This window comes from Dasypus novemcinctus, chromosome 8 (assembly GCF_030445035.2).
Source record: "Dasypus novemcinctus isolate mDasNov1 chromosome 8, mDasNov1.1.hap2, whole genome shotgun sequence".
In the NCBI taxonomy this organism is placed as follows: domain Eukaryota; kingdom Metazoa; phylum Chordata; class Mammalia; order Cingulata; family Dasypodidae; genus Dasypus; species Dasypus novemcinctus.
In genome coordinates this window covers 83618198-83639216 of record NC_080680.1, presented here as the reverse complement: position 1 = coordinate 83639216, position 21019 = coordinate 83618198, and the positions used below count along the sequence as shown (strand labels likewise).

Genomic DNA, 21019 nt, shown 5'->3' with positions numbered 1-21019 from the left:
ACTCACTGTTCCCCCTCCCTCCACAGAGCCTTTGCCTGTGCTTTCCCCTTTCCCTGGATGCTCTTTATTCCTCTCTTTGTCTACTTATCTCCAAATCTTCCAACAGACCTCAACTCCATTGTTACTTCCTTTTTACTTCCCTAAAAGACAGTGTCCTGGGCAAAAAGAAAGATATGGGACTCTCTTCTTTCCCAGAGCAATAGTTAGAGGACAGGCAGAAATGACCTAGAAATCATCTTCTATAGTTTAGGACACCAGGGGAAGGCTGGACACTGTCCAGAGAGAGAGGGGGACAAAGGAAAAGAATCAGAACTGTGATTCTGAGTTGAAAGCAGCAGCTTTGAACTAAGAATCAAAGAAAAGCAGTAACACACAACCTCCTGCCACTAAATCCCTATGAAAGAGAGAAAATAAGAATCTGAGTAAACTCACCATCCCAATCAGATGCCTAGACAACTGCAAAAAAATTAGGAGCCATGCTAATAAAATGGAAGACATGGCCCAAGAAAAGGAATATATCAATGGCTCAGAAGAGACAAGGGTTTGGGACAACTATGCAATGAGATTGACACAAATTTCCAAAGTCAAATTAATAACCTGAAAGACAATATGGTTAAAGATTAGCTAATCTGTAGCTGGAATTTGGAAGCTCCATTTCCCAAAAATGGGAGGAGGAGACAGTTTGCTGTGATTTCAGCTGCTGATTGGTAGACTTGACTGGCTAAGACATAACCCTGGGAACAGCTGGGGTGTGAATCAACCCAAGTTGGGAAGGTGATTGCCATTTTGACTCCACCCCCAGCCTGAGGGGAAGCTGGGCTGGCCAAAAATCACAGTGAGGTAGAAACCAGTTTCTTCCACCCAGATCAGCCCGCAACACTAGCCCAGGCTTCAGCCCCACCTCTGGCAGGGATGAGGCTGGCAGGCCCTGCACCAGCCTATCTAGGTAACTGCAGGTAACTTTGGCTGGCACAGACTGAAAATCAGAAGTCTACTGGGGCAACTGTGGTAATCTTAGACCTGCACTGCCTAGATTGCTGTCCACAACTGCAACTTCATCCCTGCCCCAGGCAGGGAAGAAAGGGGCATGAAGCTTCATTAGTCTCTCTGGGCAACTACAGTCTAGGCCCGCACAACTAGGATTATTCCACAGAGCTGTGATTCTGTCCCTACCCCTGGCAAAGGAGAAGTTGGAAGAAGCTTCATTGGTCCCTGGCACAATGAGGATAGCTTGAGCCTCAAAGCTTACAGCACCAACTAAATGTTTGGCTCCTACTGTACCAACAGCAAGGGAGAAAGGACAGGAAGCCCTAAACTAAAGAGAAAAATTGCAACCAGAATAAATACTCTACTAAACCAGATGACAAGACAACAACAAAAAAATTACAATCCACACCAAGAAACAGGAAGCTATGGCCTGGTTAAAGGAAAAAGATAAGGCTCCAGATGACATAAAGGAGTTGAGACAACTAATCATAGATGTTCAAACAAATCTCCTTAATAAATTCAATGAGATGGCTAAAGAGATTAAGGATATTAAGGAGCTATTGGATGAGCACAAAGAAGAATTGAAAGCATACATAGAAAAATGGCAGATCTTATGGGAATGAAAGGTGCAATCAATGAAATTAAAAAAACATTGGAATCATATAATAGCAGATTTGAGGAGGCAGAAGAAAGGATTGGTGAGCTTGAAGAAATGGCCTCTGAAAGTGAACATACAAAAGAACAGAAGAAGAAAAGAAGGGAAAAAATTGAACAAGTTCTTGGGGATCTAAATGACAGCAAAAGATGTGCAAATATATATGTCATGGGTGTCCCAGAAGTAGAAGAGAAGTGAAAAGGGCAGAAGGAATATCTGAAGAAATAATGTTAGCAAATTTCCCAACCCTACTGAAGGACATAGATATCCCTGTCCAAGAAGCACAATGTACTCCCATCTGAAAAAACCCAAATAGACCAACTCCAAGACACATATTTATCAGAATGTCAAAGGCCAAAGACAAAGAATTCTGAAAGGAGCAAGAGAAAAGCAATGCATAACATATAAGATACATCCAAATAAGATTAAGTGAGATTTCTCACCAGAAACCATGGAGGCAAGAAGAAAGTGGTCTGATATATTTAAGATACTATGAAAGAAAAACTTCCAGCCAAGAATCTTATATCCAACAAGACTGTCTTTCAAAAATGAGGGCGAGATTAGAATGTTCACAATAAACAGAAATTGAGAGAATTTCTAAGCAAGAGACCAGATTTTCAGGAAATACTAAAGGGTATGCTAGAGCCTGAAAAGAAAAGACAGGAGAGAGAGGCCTGGAAGAGAGTCTAGAAATGAAGATTATATCAATAAAAGTAATTAAAAGTGTCAAAACTGCTGAAAATAAAATATGAAAGATAAAACTCAAATAGTCAGGAATAAATTTAACCAATGATGTAAAGCACTCGTATTCTGAAAATTGCAACCCAGTGTTAAAAGAAATCAAAAAAGGCCTAAATAACTGGAAGAACATTCCATGCTAATGGATTGGAAGACTAAATATCATTAAGATGCCAATTCTACTCAAATTGATACAGATTCAAAGCAATCATGATAAAAATTCCACCAATATATATTTTTTTAATTGAAAACACAATCATCAAATGTATTTGGAAGGGTAAGGGATCCTGATTGGCCAGAAACATCATAAAAAGGAAAAGTGAACCCTCATCTCCAGACTTTAAATCATATTACCTAGTTATAGTGGTAAAAGCAGCATGGTAGTTGCCTAAAGACAGACACATAGAACAATGGAACCAAATTTATGATTCAGAAACAGACCCTCACATGTATGTTCAAGTGATTTTTTACTATGCTGTCAAACCCACACAGCTTGGGCAGAACAATCCATTCAACAATAGCTGAAAGAAGGAAAGAGGACCCCTATCTCACACTTTATCCAAAAATTAACTCAAAATGGATAAAAAACCTAAAAATAAAAGCAAGAACCATAAAACTTCTAGAAGAAATTGTAGGAAAATATCTTCAAGACCTGGTGGTAGGTGGTGGATTTTTAAAGGAGATAAGAGGAGGACTGAGATGGACTGCTGATGTTTAATGTATGTAGAAGTTTTAATTAGCTTTACTGTAAAAGTGTGGAAATGTATAGAGTGGATAGTAACAAATAGTGAGTAACAGCTAGTTTATAAATGGGGATGTGACTGAAAAGGTATGTAAATGCCAATGACAGAATGCTAGAAGATAATCTAGGAACTGAATAGCACAGTAAACCAAAATGTGGATGAGAATTGTGGTTGATGGCACAGATGCAAGAGTGTCCTTTGTGAGCTAGAGCAAATGTACATCACTACTGCAGGGTGTTTGTTGGAAATGTGGAGAAGCATGGGAAAAATATAGCTGGAGCAACCTATGGACAGTGGTTAGTAGTAATAATATAATATTCTTGCATATATGTGAAAGATGTACTGTGTTGATAATGAGGCAGTATGGAAACTGTGAGTCAAATATACAGTATGGACATGGTAACAATCAGATGATATTATCTTATCTGTAGCAAATGTTCCACCACAGTGTGGTGTGTTGATGGAGGGTTGTTGTTTGGGAATTCTGGACATGTGCATGATTGTTCCATAAGTTTACAACTTCTGTTATAAAAAATATATTTAAAAAAAAATAGGTGGGTTGGGGGGGAAACACACCAAATGCAAGATAAGGACTATGATTAGTAGTAAGATTTTGACAATATTCTTTCACAATTTGTAACAAACATTTCATGACAATGCAAGGTGTTGGTGGAGGGTTGATGTATGGGACCCCTGTGTGATGTTATGCATGTTTGCTTTGTAAGTTTGCAACTTTTACCATACACTTATTGTTTATGAATATTCATACATAAATGATATAAAAATAATAATAATAGGGTTGGTTGGGGGAAAATACTTTGGTTAGTAGCAATATTTTGACAATGCTCTTTAATCATTAGTTTAAAAGGTTTAACGATAACGCAAGTTATTGGTGGCAGGGTGAGTTATGAGAGTCCTGTATAATGTTATATGTTTGTTTTGTAAGTTTGCACTATTATATGCTTATTGCACTTACTGTTTATGTATGAGTGCTATACTTCAAAAAATTAATTTAAAAAAAGACATTGAGGGAGCAGATGTGGCTCAAGCAGTTGAGTGCCTGCCTCTTAATGGGAGGTCCTGGGTTTGGTTCCCAGTGCCTCCTAAAAAAAAAAAGAGCAGATATTAAGCAAAAACAATGAGCAGACAGGCAAAAACAACAAGAAAACAACAGAGCAAAAAAACAAAACAAGCAGGGAACAGATGTGGCTCAAGCAGTTCAGCACCTGCCTCCCACATGAATGCCTAGTGCCTCTTAAATAAAACAAGCAGACAATGAGCATACAATGAGCAAAAGCAATGATAGACAATGAGGGCAAACCTGAGCAAACAATGAGCAAACAGATGAGGGCACCAAATCAGGGTGGAGGGGAAGATGTTGAGTAAGCATAGAGAGGAATTTGAAAACCTGAAAAGTAACAGAGCTCATGGGAATGAAAAACATGATAGGTGAGATCAAAAACACATTAGAGGTATACAACAGTAGACTCAAAATGATACAGGAAAGAATATGTGATGCTGAAGGCAGAACAGCTGAAATTGAAGCGAGAAATGAATGGAAAAAATTGAGTAGGATCTCAGGGAATTGAATGATAACACAAAACTTAGCAACATAGGTGACATGGGAGTTCCAAAAAGAGAAAAGAAGGTAAAAGAAGCAGAAAGAGTATTTGAGGAAATAATAGCTGAAAATTTCCCAACTCTCATGAAAGAAATGAACTTACATGTCCGAGAAGGTACCCCAATCAGAATAAATCTGAATAGACCTACTCCAAGACGTATACTACTCAGAATATCAAACACCAAAGATAAAGAGATAATTGTGAGGGCAGCAAGGAAGAAGCAAACAATCACATACAAGGGGATACCCAATAAGACTTAATGCAGATTTCTCATCAGAATGATAGGGGCTAGAAGACAGTGGAATGATATAATAAGGATACTGAAAGAGAAAAACTGCCAACCAACAATTCCATATCCAGGAAAATTGTCCTTCAAATATGATGGTGAGTTTAAAATATTCACAAACAAACAGAAACCAAGAGAGTTTATAAAAGAGAATTCACCTTTGCAGGAAGCGTAAAAGAAGCCTTACAGTCTGAAAGAAAAACAGAAGAGAGAGGCTTGGAGGCATGTATGGAAGAATGGCAGAAAGGATAACCAAAAGAGGAAAAAGAGAGACAAAAATAAGATATGAAATATGAAAACCAAAGAATAAACTGTTGTAAGTAAATAATGCTTGTATTTTAATATCATTGAATGTAAATGGATTAAACTCCAGAATCAAAAGTTATAGGATGGGGATCAGTGGGAAGATGGTATCAAACTGACAGGCAGAGTTCAATGATCCCACAAAAACAACAAAGCCAAAAGCTGTCCAATGGGCATGCTTTGACAGTCACCAGACCAGGACTCTGCTATACAACTCCCAGGAACGTGAGAGACAAAGAGATGAAGAAGCCAGAACAACAAATGTGAGTTATCAAGCCCCTACAGGGGCCAGGAAGGGCTCCCCTCCCCACCCCCAAGGTATTAAGCTGTGGTAAAACCCCTGGCTCATTGCAGGTGACAGAGAGTAGAACAGATATCTTACTCCCTGTCAACTATTTCAAGGGAAAAGGCCGCGGGAGTCAGGGTGCTTTCCTTCAGTGAATTCAGATAGCAGAGACCACTTTGAATCTTCACTCTAGAGATTCAACAGGGGAACACTGGAAAGCCCAGACTGAAACACCTCCGTGGAAAGGTGCATTGACGAGTGCCATCTGCTGGCCAGTTGGGAAATAACATAGACAAAAACTTTCTGTCTGTATCCTACCCCTGGAAGAATATCTGCACCCTAAAAGTGAGTCTCTGGCCCAATTTTAATAACTTAAGCCACGCATTTTAAAGACTTAGAGTAAGTTGAACCAAATAACAGAGAAGAGCTGTGAATAAAAAATAATACTCAAGGAAGAGAATTTAGCCATCAGAGTAAATTTATCAACATATTCAGATGCCTAGATATCAGCAAAAAATTACAAGCCATACTAGAAAAGAGGAAGAGATGGCCCAGCCAAAAGAACAAACTAAATATCCTGAAGAGATACAGGATTTAAGACAATTAATCAATGACAATCACACAACTCTCCTAAATCAATTCAAAGATTTAAGGAAAACATGATTAAAGAAATAAAGGATATTAAGAAGGCACTGGGAGAATATAAAGAACAATTTGAAAGACTGCAAAGAAAAGTAACATCTTTTGGGAATGAAAGACATGTTGGATGAGATTTAAAATACATTACAGGCACATAAGAACAAATTTGAATTGCTTGAAGACAGAATTAGTGATTTCAAAGACAGAACATCTGAACTGGAAAAGATAGGAGAACAAGAAGAGAAGAGAATGGAAAAAATGGAACAGAGCCTCAGAGAAACTGAATGACAATGGAAAATGCACAAATATTCACATTATTAGTAACCCAGAAGGAGAAGAGAATGGAAAAGGGGCAGAAAGAATATTTGAGGAGATAATGACTGAAAACTCCCCAACCCTTATGAAAGACATAAATATCAATATTCAGGAAGGACAACACACTCCAAACAGAATGAATCTGAATAGACCTACCCGAGATACCTACTATTCAGAATGACAAATATCAGAGATAAAGAAAAGATTCTGAAAGCAGCAAGAAAAAAGCAAAGCATCACATATGAGGGAAACTCAATAAGATTAAGTGCCAATCTCTCATCAGAAACCATGGAGGTGAGAAGAAAGTGGTATGCTTTATTTAAGCAACTGAAAGAAGAAAACTGCCAACCAAGAATTCTGTATCTGGCAAAACTTTCCTTCAAAATGAGAGTGACAGAAGTGGACTTGGCCCAGTGGTTAGGGCATCTGTCTACCACATGGGAGGTCTGCAGTTCAAACCCTGGTCCTCCTTGACCCGTGTGGAGCTGGCCCATGTGCCTTGCTGATGTGCGCAAGGAGTGCTGGGCCATGCAGGGGTGTCCCTGCATAGGGGAGCCCCATGTGCAAGGAGTGCGCCCCATAAGGAGAACCACCCAGTGCGAAAGAAAGTGCAGCCTGCCCAGGAATGGCGCCACACACATGGAGAGCTGACACAACAAGATGATGCAACAAAAAGAAACACAGATTCCCGTGCTGCTGACAACAGAAGCCGACAAAGAAGAACACGCAGCAAATAGACACAGAGAACAGACAGCTGGGGTGGGGGGGAGGGGGGGAGAGGAAGGGGAGAGAAGTAAAATAAATAAATAAATCTTTAAAAAAAAATGAGAGTGACTTCAATGTCTGCACAGACAAACAAAAACTGATAGAACATGTTACCGAAAAACAAGAATTACAAGAGCTACTAAAGGGAGTGCTGCAGCCTGAATGGAAAAAACAAGGGTGAGAGATTTGGAGAAGTGTTTAGAAATGAAGATAATTAGGACGGGTAAACTATAGGACAAGAAGATAGTAGAATGATATGACAACAGAGAGCCAAAAGACAAAATGGATGAAGTAAGTAATGCCTTTACAGTAATAACATTAACTGTTAATGGACTGAACTCCCCAATCAAAAAGACATAGACTGATAGAACAGACTTTAAAAGTCTGAGCCATCTATATTTTGTCTACAAGAGTCCCACCTCAAATGTAGGACACAACCAGGTTAAAAGTGAAAGGTTGGAAAAAATGTATTCCATGCTAATAGTAACCAAAAAAGAGCCGGAGTAGTGATACTAATATTGGACAAACTAGATTTCAAATGCAAAACTGTTATAAGGTATGAAGAACATCATTATATATTAATAAAAGGGGCAATTCACCAACAAGAAATAACTATATTAAATATTTACGCACCTAACCTGTGTGCCCCAAAATACATGAGGCACATACTGGCAAAACTGAAGGGCAACTAAAACAATCAAATACTTAGAAATAAACATAACCAAGGACATAAAACCTGTATTCAGAAAACTACAAAACATTGCTAAAAGAAACTAAAGAAGACTTAAATAAATGGAAGGACATTCTGTGTTCATGGATTAGAAGACAAAAGATCAATAAGATGTAAATTCTACCCAAATTGATTTATAGATTCAATGTAATCCCAATAAAAATCCCAACAGCCTTTTTTGCAGAAGTCGAAAAACCAATTATAAAATTTAATTGGAATGTAAAGGGCTCTTAATAGCTTAAAAGATATTTAAAAAGAACAAAGTCGGAGGACTCCCACTTCCAGATTTTAAAGCATATGATCTAGCTGCAGTCATGAAAACTGCCACCTGAGCCATGAGCCTCAGCAAAGTTGCAACTCCTACCCTCTGGTTTGTTGGTCTTACCCACGTCAGCTAACAGGGAGGTGAAGATGGTCAACCCCCACACCAGGGAACCGAGAGTGCCTACAGTTGCAAGCAGGAGAATTGCATCTATCATCCATGTGGAATCTAAGCCCCCTCTTGATGTAGAGGTGGAGTGGACATCACCATCCCAGGGTCCATAGGATGGAGGAATAAAATATGGATTAGAGTGGATTTCAATATTCTACTATGGAACTACTGTGACTAGTAATGGAAGAAACTGTAGCACTGATGTGGAGAAAGTGGCCACAGTCATTGCTGAGGGCAGGGAGAGGGAAGAAGAGATGTGATGTGGGGGCATTTTTGGGACTTGGAGTTGTCCTAAATGAGATTGCAGGGACAGATGCTGGACCTTATATATCCTGTCATGACCCACTGAATGGACTGGGGGAGAGTGTAAACTAAAATGTAAACTATAATCCATGCAGTGCAGCAGTGCTCCAAAATGTATTCACCATTGCAATGAATGTGCCGCAATGATGAAAGGGGTTGTTGATGAGGGAGGAGTGGGGTGATGGGGGGTGGAAGGTATATGAGAACCTCTTGTATTTTTTTAATTGAACATTTTTTGTGATCTATGTATCTTAAAAAAAAAACAATTAAATAGTTGATGGGAGTGGGGGGGTGGGGTATATGTGAACCTCATGTTTTTTAATGTAACATTTTGTGTGATCTATTAACTTAAAGAAAGATAATTAAAAAATAAAACAAAAACAAAAAAACACCAAAAAACAGCATGGTACTGGCATAAAGACAGACATATTGGCCAATGGAACTGAACTGAGAACTCAGAAACAGACCCTCACTTCTACAGTCAAGTGATTTTTCACAAGGCAGCCAAGCATTCCCAGCTGGGCCAGAACAGCCTATTCAATAAATGATGCTGGGAGATATCCAAAACAAAGAAAGAAGACCCTTATATCACAACTTATACAAAACTTAACTCAAAATAGATCAAGGACCTAAATATTAAAACAACCACCATGAAACTCTTGAAGAAAATGTAGGAAAACATCTTAAAGATATTATGGTAAGCAGTAGTTTCTTAAACCTTATACTCGAAACATGAGCAACAAAAGAAAATATATTTTGTGTGGTCTATGTATCTTTAAAAAAAAAAAAAGATAATAAAAAGACAAGAGAAAAAATAGATAAATGGGGCCTCCTCAAAATTCAACACTTTTGCATGTCAAAGGACTATGTCAGATGGTGAAGGCAGCCAATTCAATGGGAGAAATTATTTGGAAATCACATATCTGGTAATGGTTTAATATTCGTGATATATAGGGAGATTCTACAACTCAACAATGAAATGACAAATGAGTAGAGAGTGGGGTATATGTGAACCTCAAGTTTTTTAATGTAACATTTTGTGAGATCTATTAACTTTAAAAAAAGATAATTAAAATAAAAATAAAATAAAAAAATGGGCAAAAGATTTGAACAGACATTTGTCCAAGATGACATTTGTCCAAGATGACAAATGGTGAAAAAAACATGAAAAAATGTTCAACATCACTACTGATTAGGGAAATGCAAATGAAAACTACAATGAGATATCATTTCACACCTATTACAATGGCCACTATTAAAAAGACAGAGAACTACAAGTGCTGGAGAGGATGTGGAAGGATAGGAATGCTTATTCTCTGTTGGTAGGAATGTAGAATGGTACAAACCCTGTGGAGGCTTCCTAAGGAAGCTGAACATAGAGTTGCCATGTGAACTGGCAATACCACTACCCAGAAGATCTGAGAGCAGTGACATAAACAGACATCTGCACACCGATGTTCATAGTGGCATTATTCACAATTACCAAAAGATGGAAAAAACCCAGTTGTCCATCAAATAATCAATGGATAAACAAACTGTGGTGTATAGACATGTGGCATAATTTGCAGCTGAAAAATTAAGAAATTAAGAAATTAAGTCATAAAGCATATGACAACATGAATGAATCTGGAAGACATTTTGTTGAGTGAAGCAAGCCAGACACAAAAGGACAAATACTGTGTGATTGCACTATTATGAACTAAGTATGTTTTGTAAACTCATGGAGTTAATAATTAGAATATAGGTCACCAGAAAATAGAAGCAGAGTAGAAAATGGAAACCTGAGGGTTAATCTGTGCAGAATTGGTAAAAAGGTTGTTTGTAAATCTTAGGAAATGAATAGAAATGGTTAAAGCATAGCATGGTGTTTGTAACTAGCAGTGCTATTGCATGGATATGAGAGTGGTTGAAAGGGAAAACCTAAGGTCATGTAAATTACTAGAAGGAAAGCTAAAAACTGCAACAGGGGACTGTATGAGATAGTAAGACCTCATGTAAAATACAAATATGGGTGATATTGCATCTATAAGACTGTTTGGGCAGATGGCTCTGGAGTTCAGTGCCTTGCCAGTGGACCCTACTTTGGAATTTGGGCTCCTGAGTTTGATGGAGTTGGACTCAGATGTGACTTCTCTACACATACCTCTTCTGTCACTTTTACTGAACCTGTGGTTGGTGCTAGGGTTGGTGTAGGCTCAGAAGACTTGAATCTCTGGGTAGTCCATGTGCCACCTGGGTCCTGACCCTCAGCAGAGTTGCAACACCTACTCTCCAGTTTGTTGGACTTACCAAGGTTAGCCAACAAGGAGGTGAGGATGGTCAACCACCACACCAAGGAACGGAGAGAGTCTACAACTGCAAGCAGGAGAATTCCATCCATCAGCCATGTGGGATCTAAGTCTCCTCTCGATTTAGAGATGGAGTGGGCATCGCCATCCCAGGGTCCACAGGATGGAGGAATAAAATATGGATTAGAGTGGACCTACTGGTACTCTTCTATAGAATTATTGTGACTCTAGCAATGGAAGAAATTGTATCATTGATGTGGAGTCAGTGGCCATAGGAGTTGCTGAAGGCAGGGAGAGGGAAAAATACGTGTGATATTGGGGCACTTTCGGGACTTGGAGTTGACCTCAATGATATTGCAAGGACAGAGGCAGGACATTATATATCCTGCCATAACCCACTGAATGGACTGGGAGAGAGTATAAAGTACAATGTAAACTATAATCCATGTTGTGTAGCAGTGCTCCAAAATGTATTCATCAAATGCAATGAATGTCCCACACTAATGAAAGAAGTTTCGATGTGGGAGAGGTGAGGTTCTGAGGAGTGGCGTATATGGGAACCTCTTATATTTTTTAATGTAACATTTCGTGTGATCTATGTATCTTTAAAAAAAACATAATAAAAAATGAAAAAATATATAAATACAAATATATTAGAGACAAGAAAAAAGAACAACAGCTATGTACCAGAGGCAAGGCTCAGAGAGAAAGGTGAGAAAGTTTTGTTTGTTCATTTGTTTGGTTTTTGTTTATTATTATTATTGGAATAATGCAAGTGCTCTGGAAATGATTTGTGTGATGAATGCACAAATATGTGACTACACCAAATACCAGTTATTGTACTCTTTGGAGGGATTTATGCTTTATTAATATATATCAAAAAATTGATTTTAAAAAATTATAAACAAAAATATATAGGCTAACAGAATGGATAAAAAAAAAACATGAGCCATTCATATGCTACCTACAAGAGACTCACCTTAGACTCAGGGATTCAAATCAACTGAAAGTGTAAGTTTGGAGAAGGATACTCCATGCAAGCAGTAAGCAAAAAAAAAAAAGCAGGGGTAGTGATACTAATAGTGGACAAAACAGACTTTAAATGCAAAAAAAGTTATAAGAGATACAGAAGGTCATTATATATTAATAAATAAAAGTAACAATACACCAAGAAGAAATAACAGTCATAAATATCTGTGCACCTAACCAGAGTGTCCCAAAATACATGAGACAAACACTGGCAAAACTATTAAAAAGATGGAGAACTACAAGTGCTGGAGAGGATGAGGAGAGATAGGAATGTTTATTCACTGTTTTTGGGAATGTAGAATGATACAGCCACAGTGGAGGACTGTCTGGCAGTTAATAAGGAAGTTGAATATAGATTTGCCATGAGAACCGGCAATACCACTGCCAGATATATACCCAGAAGATCTGAGAGCAATGACAGGAACATGCATCTGTACATCGATGTTCATAGTGGCATCATTCATGATTGTCAAAAGATGGAAACAACACAGGTTTCCATCAACCAATGAATGGATAAACAAATTATGGTGGATAGACATGATGGCATATTATGCAGTTGTAAGAATAAATGAAGTCATAAAGCACATGACAATATGGATGAACCTGGAGGACATTATGCTGAGTGAAGCAAGCCAGGCACAAAAGTACAGATACCGTATGATTGCACTACTATAAACTAAGTATATTGTGTAATTTGTTATGGAGTTAATAACTTGAATATGGGTCACTAGAAAATAGAATGAGGTTGGAGAATGGAAAGCTGAGGGTAACTTGTGCAGAGTTGGTAAAACGATGTTTGTTAATCTTTGGAAATGAATAGAAAAGGCAAAAGTCTAACACAATGTCTGTAATTAGCAGTACTATTATGTTGGGATGAAAGAGGTTTAAAGGAAAAGTCTAAGGTCATGCATATTACTACAAGAAAAGATAAAAATGTAACATGGAACTGTATAACATAGTAAAACCACATGTGAAATATGAATATGGGTAAAATTGCATATATAAGACTTTCTTTGTCATTGAACAAATATATGTCAACACTATAAGATGTAATATTAGACAAATAAAAACATTACAATAAAAGAAACCAGATGTAAAGTATATATTGTATGATTCCATTTATATAAAATGTAAATATAAATGAATTTATGAAGATAAAGCTAGATTGGTAGTTATATAGGGTGGGGAAGTTATATAGGGCTAACGGGTGTGGAGTTTTTCTTTTTGTAGTAATGAAATTGTTCTAAAATTTTTTGTGGTGATGAGTGCACAACATTGTGATTATACTCTTGATAGTAATCTTTGTATAGATCATATGGTATATGAATATGTCTAAATAAAACTGCTTAATAAATAATTGTGCAAGAATAGCCAGAAATAGCAGCTATGTAAAGCAGGGGAAGCATGGAGAGATCAAGGGAAGAAGAATTTTCTTTTTAGTTTTTTTGTTTATTACTATTGAAATAAGAAAATACTGTAAAGATGATTGAAGTAATAAATGCACAACTATGTGATTATACCAAATACCATTGATTGTACACTTTGGATGAATTGCAAGCTTTGTCAATAGGTATCAATAAAATTGATTTGTTAAAAAATAAATAAAATAAAAGCCAGTGCCCCTGACCCTGGGCCCTTAAAAGCCTTCTCAAGCCTCTGGCCAATCATTTGGTACATAAAGAAGGAGAGCAAGTCAAGGGTTTAGAAGGAAACTCAGCTGATGTCTCTCCCCTGGCCTATTCAGGCTTCTTTGGGAGTCTCTGAGTGGCAGCAGCCCCACTCCCCTTCCCTCCCATTCCTTTACTTACTGATGGGATGAGGGAGTAGTGAAGGAAGAGCTCCATGTCCACTGAGCTGGCACAGGTGCTGTTTAGCTGCCTGGTTCTGAAAAATGGGCACAATGCATTCACATGGTCGGTTACTGCTGCAATCATTGATGGTTCAGGCCTGCACATCTTACTCAGGTTTCTGGCTTGTAGCCCACTAAGACCATGTGATCTTTTTTTACTTTGCTTTCCCAGAGCCTTGCTAGCCCACCTGAATGTGTCTTCCCTAAGTGAATTAATCTTTCTTATGTCTTTCTCTAGCATGATTATCCAATGGCCTTGATAAGACTGGAACTAAGGCGTTTATTTCCTGGTGACACAGGGTAGATTCAGGTTTTGTGGGACCCAAAGTTTACTATGGGGGCCCCTCTTTAACTAAATTGCAAAACTACCATTCTTTTCCAAACTTCACAAAAGTATGTGGTCATGTCAGCACACGACTAGGGTCCTGCCCATCCTTTCAGAGCCGCGAAAGGGACCTGTGGCAAGTGAAGGGCTCTGAGGCAGTTTCATCAGCTTCCTGAGAAATCAGCCTTTGGAGATGGTTTTCCGGGATCAGAGGTTGAGAAGCATCAGCTGCTCTGGACCCACTGCTGGGCCAATTGGACGCAGACTGCAGGCTTTGTGCTCTGCGGGCCTCTCCACCTGCAGGACAGAGCAGGTCAGTCTCATGTCTAAACCACATGACAGCGCCCTCATGGCTCCTCTTCTAAAGGGGCCTCCTCCTTTGGCCTTCCCCACGCTGGGCCCTCGTGGCTCTGACGTCCACTGCCACCCCAGCAGCCCACACCTCTCACACCTCCAGACTTTGTGCACACTGTCCCCTAATCCTGCAGGTGCCATCTCCCAGGCCTCCTTCCCTGGCCAGCTCAAGCTCTTCCTTCAGAAGTCTCAGGGCAGAGCTCTCCTCTGGGAAGCCTTGAACACAGTATCTTCTTCCACAATCTGTAAAATCCTAGCACTGCCAGGGGATGCCCAACCTCGTCCCTGAAGGTACCCGGAAGGAGTGGGGTGGGGATGGGTGGGACTCAAGCTGTGGGAAATGTGGGAGAGAGTGGAAGCCAGGTTGCTGCTTTCAGGGGGCAGCTCAGCATTCATGTCTGTCTCTCCATCTCATCCACAAACCTCAAGATGATAGAAAAGATGCTTGAAAATTCAGAAACACAGCCATACCTGAAAGCCAAGAGGGGGCTACCAGGGACCCTGAAACTACTAGGAGACCCTGACACATGGAGAACAATTGGGACGAGGTCAAAGAGAGGCGCACTACCCTGCATGGCCACTCGAGAGGGCCCTACGCTGTGCCAGAAGCTGAGGGAGGGTGCGGCTGGCCCCAGGCACAGGAGGACGAATTGGGGAGTTTCGGGAGCATAAGCCAGCATGTCCCTGTCCAAGTGTCCTCACTCCCTGCAGACACTGAAAACAGCTCCCAGCAGTTTTGAGCCTTAAGACAGCTAGTTGTGACTTACTGCTGGTAAGAGGGAAACAGGCAAAATCATCCTGAGGATTAATTTTGTAATATACACTAAGAACCTTTAAAATGCGGCAATACCATTTCTAGGAATTCCACTTCTAGAATTCAAGCTAAGCAAATCCGCAGGGGGTGCCCGAAGTTGTGTTAGAATCCTTTTGTTCACTCTTGCTCTCAATTTCTCCTTCATACGTGTGTCTAACATTTCAAATATATTGCATGTTCATTGTAAAACATTTAAAAATTTACATGTGAATAAAGTAGAAAATGAAAGTCCTTTCTCTGCCATAACTCTACATGTTTATAACTTACAAAGTTTTAAGCACAAAGGGATCAGGCTAAACTTGATTTTTTTTTTTTTTCATTTAATCGATAAAGGAACCTTCTCATATCAGCTTAAAACAGACCCCCCCCCTCCCCCCCCCCCCCGGTTCTTTTTATGACCTTGCTGCTGGGCCTGTCTCCTGCTTGGAGTGGCTGGGCCAGGGCGGAGCCTGGGCAGCTCAAGCAGGTGAGCTCCAGGAGAGCTGCAGTGTAACTCTCTAAATTAGGGTCTCTAGCTGTGGGGTCTGGCCCCCTGAGCTAACTGCCTGCTCCAGCAACCACTGCAGGGAACTGGTAGAGCAAGCACTGGAGTCAGCCCAAAGCAGAAGGCCACCAAGATCCATTTCTTGAGCTTTGAGACCCAGACTGTGTCCTGGTGAGTGCAGGGCTGGCCAGGCGGATTGGCTGAAGCAGAAACCGCATCTACAGGGCAACGGCAAAGCAGCACTCCTCAATTTTAGAAACGCACCTGTCGCAGTTTGATATAATTGATGAATTCCAAAAAGAAATACTGGATATGTTTGTAAACTGATCTTCTCCTCTGGGCATATTAGATTAAATCGGATTCATAGGTTTACTTGATGAAGTAATTATGTAAACCTCTTGTGCCAGTAGGGTGTTGAGTCCCCACTCACAGATAAAAAGGCATGGCAAAGGACAGAGATGAGGGCTTTTAATGCTGGAGTTTTGATGTTGGAATTTGATGCTGAAGCTGGAGCCCCAGGGCAAGAGACAGAGCCGTTCGCCTGAGAGTCTGCAGCTGACCTTGTGGAGAAAACCGAGGAGCTGAGCTCAGAGGAACCCAGGAAGCCTGAACCTTGGCAGACGTCAGCAGCCATCTTGCTCCAACATGTGAAAATAGACTTTGGTGAGGGAAGTAACTTATGCTTTATGGCCTGGTATCTCTAAGCTCCTACCCCAAATAAATACTTTTTATAAAAACCAACCAATTTCTGGTATTTTGTATCAGCATCCTTTTGGCTGACTAATACACCACCTAAAACCGATGGTTTAGGAATTGGCTTATAAAAATAAAAACAAAAAAAGGGGTTATTAAACACTATGGGAAATGGACATGGCTCAATTGATAGAGCATCTGTCTACCATATGGGGGATCCAGGGTCTGATCCTCAGGCCTCCTGACCCGTGTGGCTGGACCATGAGCAGTGCTGCCACACACAAGGAGTGCCATGCCACACAGGGGTGCCCAGGAGTGGCACAGCACACGGAGAGCTGACACAACAACAAAAAAGAGATACAGTTTCCCTGTCTGCCAGATAATGCAAGTGGATGCAAAAGAACACACAGTGAATGGACACAGAGAGCAGACAAAAGGGTGGAAGGGGAGAGAAATTAAAAAATAAATTAAAAAAACAAATAAACACTATGATACCCAGTTGTTCACAGTGGTGACCTCTGAGTAGTGGGAACAGAGGTCATTTGACTTTTTAAACTTGTTCTGAGTATGCTACAAGAGAGCCGTACTGCTTGACAGCTGCGTCTTCCTCCCCAGTGCTTAGCTCCGTGCCTGACACGCACAGGCAGCGATCCACGCGAGTTAAATGAAGGACTGGGCTGCTCTCCAACCAAGGAGAAGAAGGAATGTGTCCAGAAGCAATAAAAGTCCATTCTGAAGGGAAGACGTCACGAAATCAGCAGAAGGTGAAAGGAGGCAAGGTCTGCTCTGGGGTAGGGTAAAACTTACAGATTTTTCATTATTAAGATTTTTTCGTGGAATAAACGAATCTATGGGGATCAAACTGAGGAGAGGCCTAGAGCTCTGAGCCCAGAGCGCACGTTCTGCATTTCCCGCTCCCTGCCCCAGCACCCCTGTGCTGTGCTGTGGTGGGCGTGGGGGTGACCTGTGCTCCCACAATTCGCGGCTTCCTTTGGCCTGAACCTTACCTCTCCACAGCAATGAGCTAACACACGATCAAAGCGTCCATCAATTGGTGTCACTTTATCGTGTGACACGTGTTCTTGGCCCTCTGCTATTTCATATTATCTAATTTGATCTTGACAGCTCCCTTGTGAGGTAGGTTGTTTCACCCCCTTCTTAAAATGAGGAAACAGGAGCCAGGAGAGGGGAGGTGGCTTGCCCAGGCAGGGAGCCGTCCTCCCTGCTGTCCCCTTCCTCCGTGCTCGGGGAGCTCTCGCCCCAGAGGGTCCTGGCCTGTTGGGCTGCGTGTGACTCACCTAGGAGCCTGCCTGGTGGAGGGTCTAGCCTGGCCCAGGCCCGCCTGCCCCGGTGAATCCCATGAGGCCTGCTCAGGCCCCTCCTAGAGCCCCGCTTTGGCGTTCGGAGGCAGAGGCAGTGGGCGCTGACGGGCCAAGTTGGAAGAACCAACAACCAAGTTACCAGGGAGTTTAAAGCAGTTGTTAAACGGTCATTTCAACAATTAAATCATATACGCTTATCATTAAATAAAGATGATAAAGACTCCAAACGCATCACTTCCTAATTATTTTGTGACCTTTACTACCCTCAAGGCTATTTGCATCTATCGTGTCTGCAGGTGGGAAATACTCCACAGAGGTGCGCTGCTGCACTTCTCCTCCCAAACTCCTTGTTCAGCGACCTCACGTTGGGACCCTAAAATCAGCCACAGTGGAGCACTTACACCATGGAACTAGGCAGGCACTGCTCGTTAGGGCTTGATTTATTGCTTCTGAAGTGAGGGAGAAAATGTTAAGAGTGCAGATGAAACTTGGATGTGTGCTATGATTATAGCTATTACATCGTAAATAGCAAAAAAAGAGAAAAAAGAAAGAAAGAAAAAATAATTGGTGGGGTGATATTCTTCCAGCATTCAAAAACTTTTATCCACTTCAAAAAATGAATGGGTGTAATTAAAAAAAAAAAAAGGTTAAAAATACAAAAAAAAAATAAAAGAATGGGTGAAGTTCTGAATCTTGTCTTTGTTATTTCACATTTCTTGGTCATTAATGTAAATGAAAATATCAACCAATATTCATGTCAGACCCATATTCATTTTTCAGTTGGTAGGTTGGCTACTGATACAAGAGTTGAGCAAAAGTTAATGCAAGTTCTCTGTGATAACTAATTGGCTATATGGAATTTATAGTGAGGAGCTTTATATATTTCATTTGTAAATTATATGTACAGAAGTTTGATATTATTGATGAATTCCAAAAAGAAATAATGGATTATGTTTGTAAACTGATCTTTTCCTCTGGGCATATTAGATTATATTGGATTCATAGGTTTACTTGATGAAGTAATTATGTAAACCTCTTGTGCCAGGGAAAAGAACAGAGAAGGAGGCAATGCCCCCATCACCTTCCCCCAAAGCTCTGCATTGCATGAGTCCTTTCCCTCCTCTGTAATTGAGGTGATTTGACCAGTTCAGTGTTTTGGGGTTTTACTACAAGTCACAGCTATGGTCAAATGCACATTAAAACCATGGCCCAGTTCAGTCAGTCTGTGTGTGAGTGTGTGTGTACAACACTCTTTCACAAACAATGCCCGTCATAGGCATGGTACCCTCTAGCGTTTTTCATTCGATTCCATTCGTTGTTCTTCTGCTTCAACCCACTAAATCACCCTTACAACCCCCTGGTACGTGGTACGGAGCTCTCTGTAAACAGCTGACTAGCAGGTGGGGGCTGGGGCCCCTCTAGCCCTGGCGGGCTCTGCTGTGGGGACACCTTCAGGGCATCTGTCTCTGCATTGCAGGGCTCAAGCCCAGGGCCTGCTCAGAGGCAGGTCAGGGCAGTTGGGGACTTTAGCGCCCACCCTGGACGGCGGCAGACGCCTGCCCCCTCATCCCCTGGGCCCCCGGGTCATGCCCCTCTCCAGCCCCACACACGGAAGGGACGGCTGCCCTCGTTAGAGATGCCTGCAGAGCGCTCTAGCTCCGACCCCTTCTGCTGCTTGTCGAGTCTCTCACCTCTAGGCTGTGGGTTTTCAACATCAAGAAACAGGTTTTATTCAGCTTTGACCTCCACTCCCGCCCACGTCCACCCTGGCTGCTGCCCTGGGACTTGGAACATAACAAGGTCAAGCGCCTGCTGAGTGAGTGAGTGGAGAAGGGCAGAAGGACAGGAGGGCAGGAGGAAGGAGGCAGAAGAGGGAGGAGGAGGGCAGACACAGGCACTGTGTGAACTGAGCTGCACCCTGCCCGCCCGTGATGCACAGCACCCTCCTCCACCCCAGCCGCGGAATCCTAGAGGCAGGACGGGTCACTCAGAGGCTCTCGAGTCCAGCTCCTCTGACCTTGAGAGCCTCCACGACCCCCTCCTGCACACACACGGGGCAACCACGAAGCCCACTGGGCACCTCCCCCACTGCGGACCCTCTCCCTCCCCAGGAGACTCTTCTTCTAACTGAGTCAGCGAGGCCCAGGGTCCTGGAAAAGCCTTGGCTTTGCAGCTGGCAGCTCTGAGGGCGAGTCCAGGCTCTGCCCTCACCAGGGTGTGGGCCTCCTCTCCTCATCCTCACGACGGCTCCCAGGCCTCCAACCAGGGTGCCGTGAATTAGACATGAGGAGAGTCATGGCCGGCGCAGGGGCTGACCAGCACGATGCTCTCTTCCCACCCCTTCCTGCTTCCGGACAGCTCTGCCAAAGAAAACAGGTCCTCCCTGGGGGCATTTCCACCTCCTCAGACCCCAGAGCTTCCACTTCTCTGTCCTCAGTGTCTAGGTCAGCCCCTCGCAGGCTGAGCAGTGGTAGCATCAGCATCCCTCACAGGACCTGCCTTCCATTCTCCAGGCCTCAGCCTGGGGCACGTCATGGTCAGTCAGGCTTGGGTCCCTGGCCACCAGCAGGGGAGGGGTTGTCAGGGACCCCCCTGGCCTTGGGGCCTGACCACACAGCAGACTATGGCTCCTTATCTGGTTAACCTGTTGCCAGAGCAGCTGCCCACATCTGGCTCAGTAAACAGTCCCCCATTTCCATGCTGTCAAAATGGCGGCCAGAGCATTGCACCTTTGTCAGCTGTGGCCCAGCTGCCCTGCAGAGCCGCCAGCCCCCTCTGAAGGCCACATGTGCAGAGGCATGGCCAGGACAAATCCTTCCAGGCCATCCAAGCTCAGCTGTCAAGGCCTGAGGTTCTGTGAGGGTTCAAGGAGCCAGGATTTGCACCATCACAATCTGGACAATCATGTCAGGTCTTTCTGATTCTGATTCTTCAGTGTAAAATTCAGCTCCCATGGCTGGGGCGGTTTGAGCCCCTTCAATACAAAGATGAGAGAATCTCAGGGGCTGGCAAAGTCTTGAGTGTGGGTATATATACCAGGTCACTGGGCACTGCTT

At 42.0% G+C, this 21019-nt stretch overlaps 1 protein-coding gene across 7 annotated transcripts in view; it reads right to left on the bottom strand.

Moving 5' to 3' along the window:
- Window positions 1-21019, bottom strand: part of LOC101437252 (stimulated by retinoic acid gene 6 protein-like) — an 87560-nt gene that overhangs the window by 41421 nt on the left and 25120 nt on the right. For all 7 annotated transcript variants that reach the window (XR_188147.3, XM_004457232.5, XM_071216870.1 and 4 more), the window contains one exon: window positions 13931-14006. Coding sequence is in view for 5 of the 7 variants with exons in the window: in XM_004457232.5 (XP_004457289.2) it covers window positions 13931-14006 (76 nt within the window). In the remaining 2 variants the exon portion in view is untranslated. The remainder of the gene's footprint in view (window positions 1-13930; window positions 14007-21019) is intronic.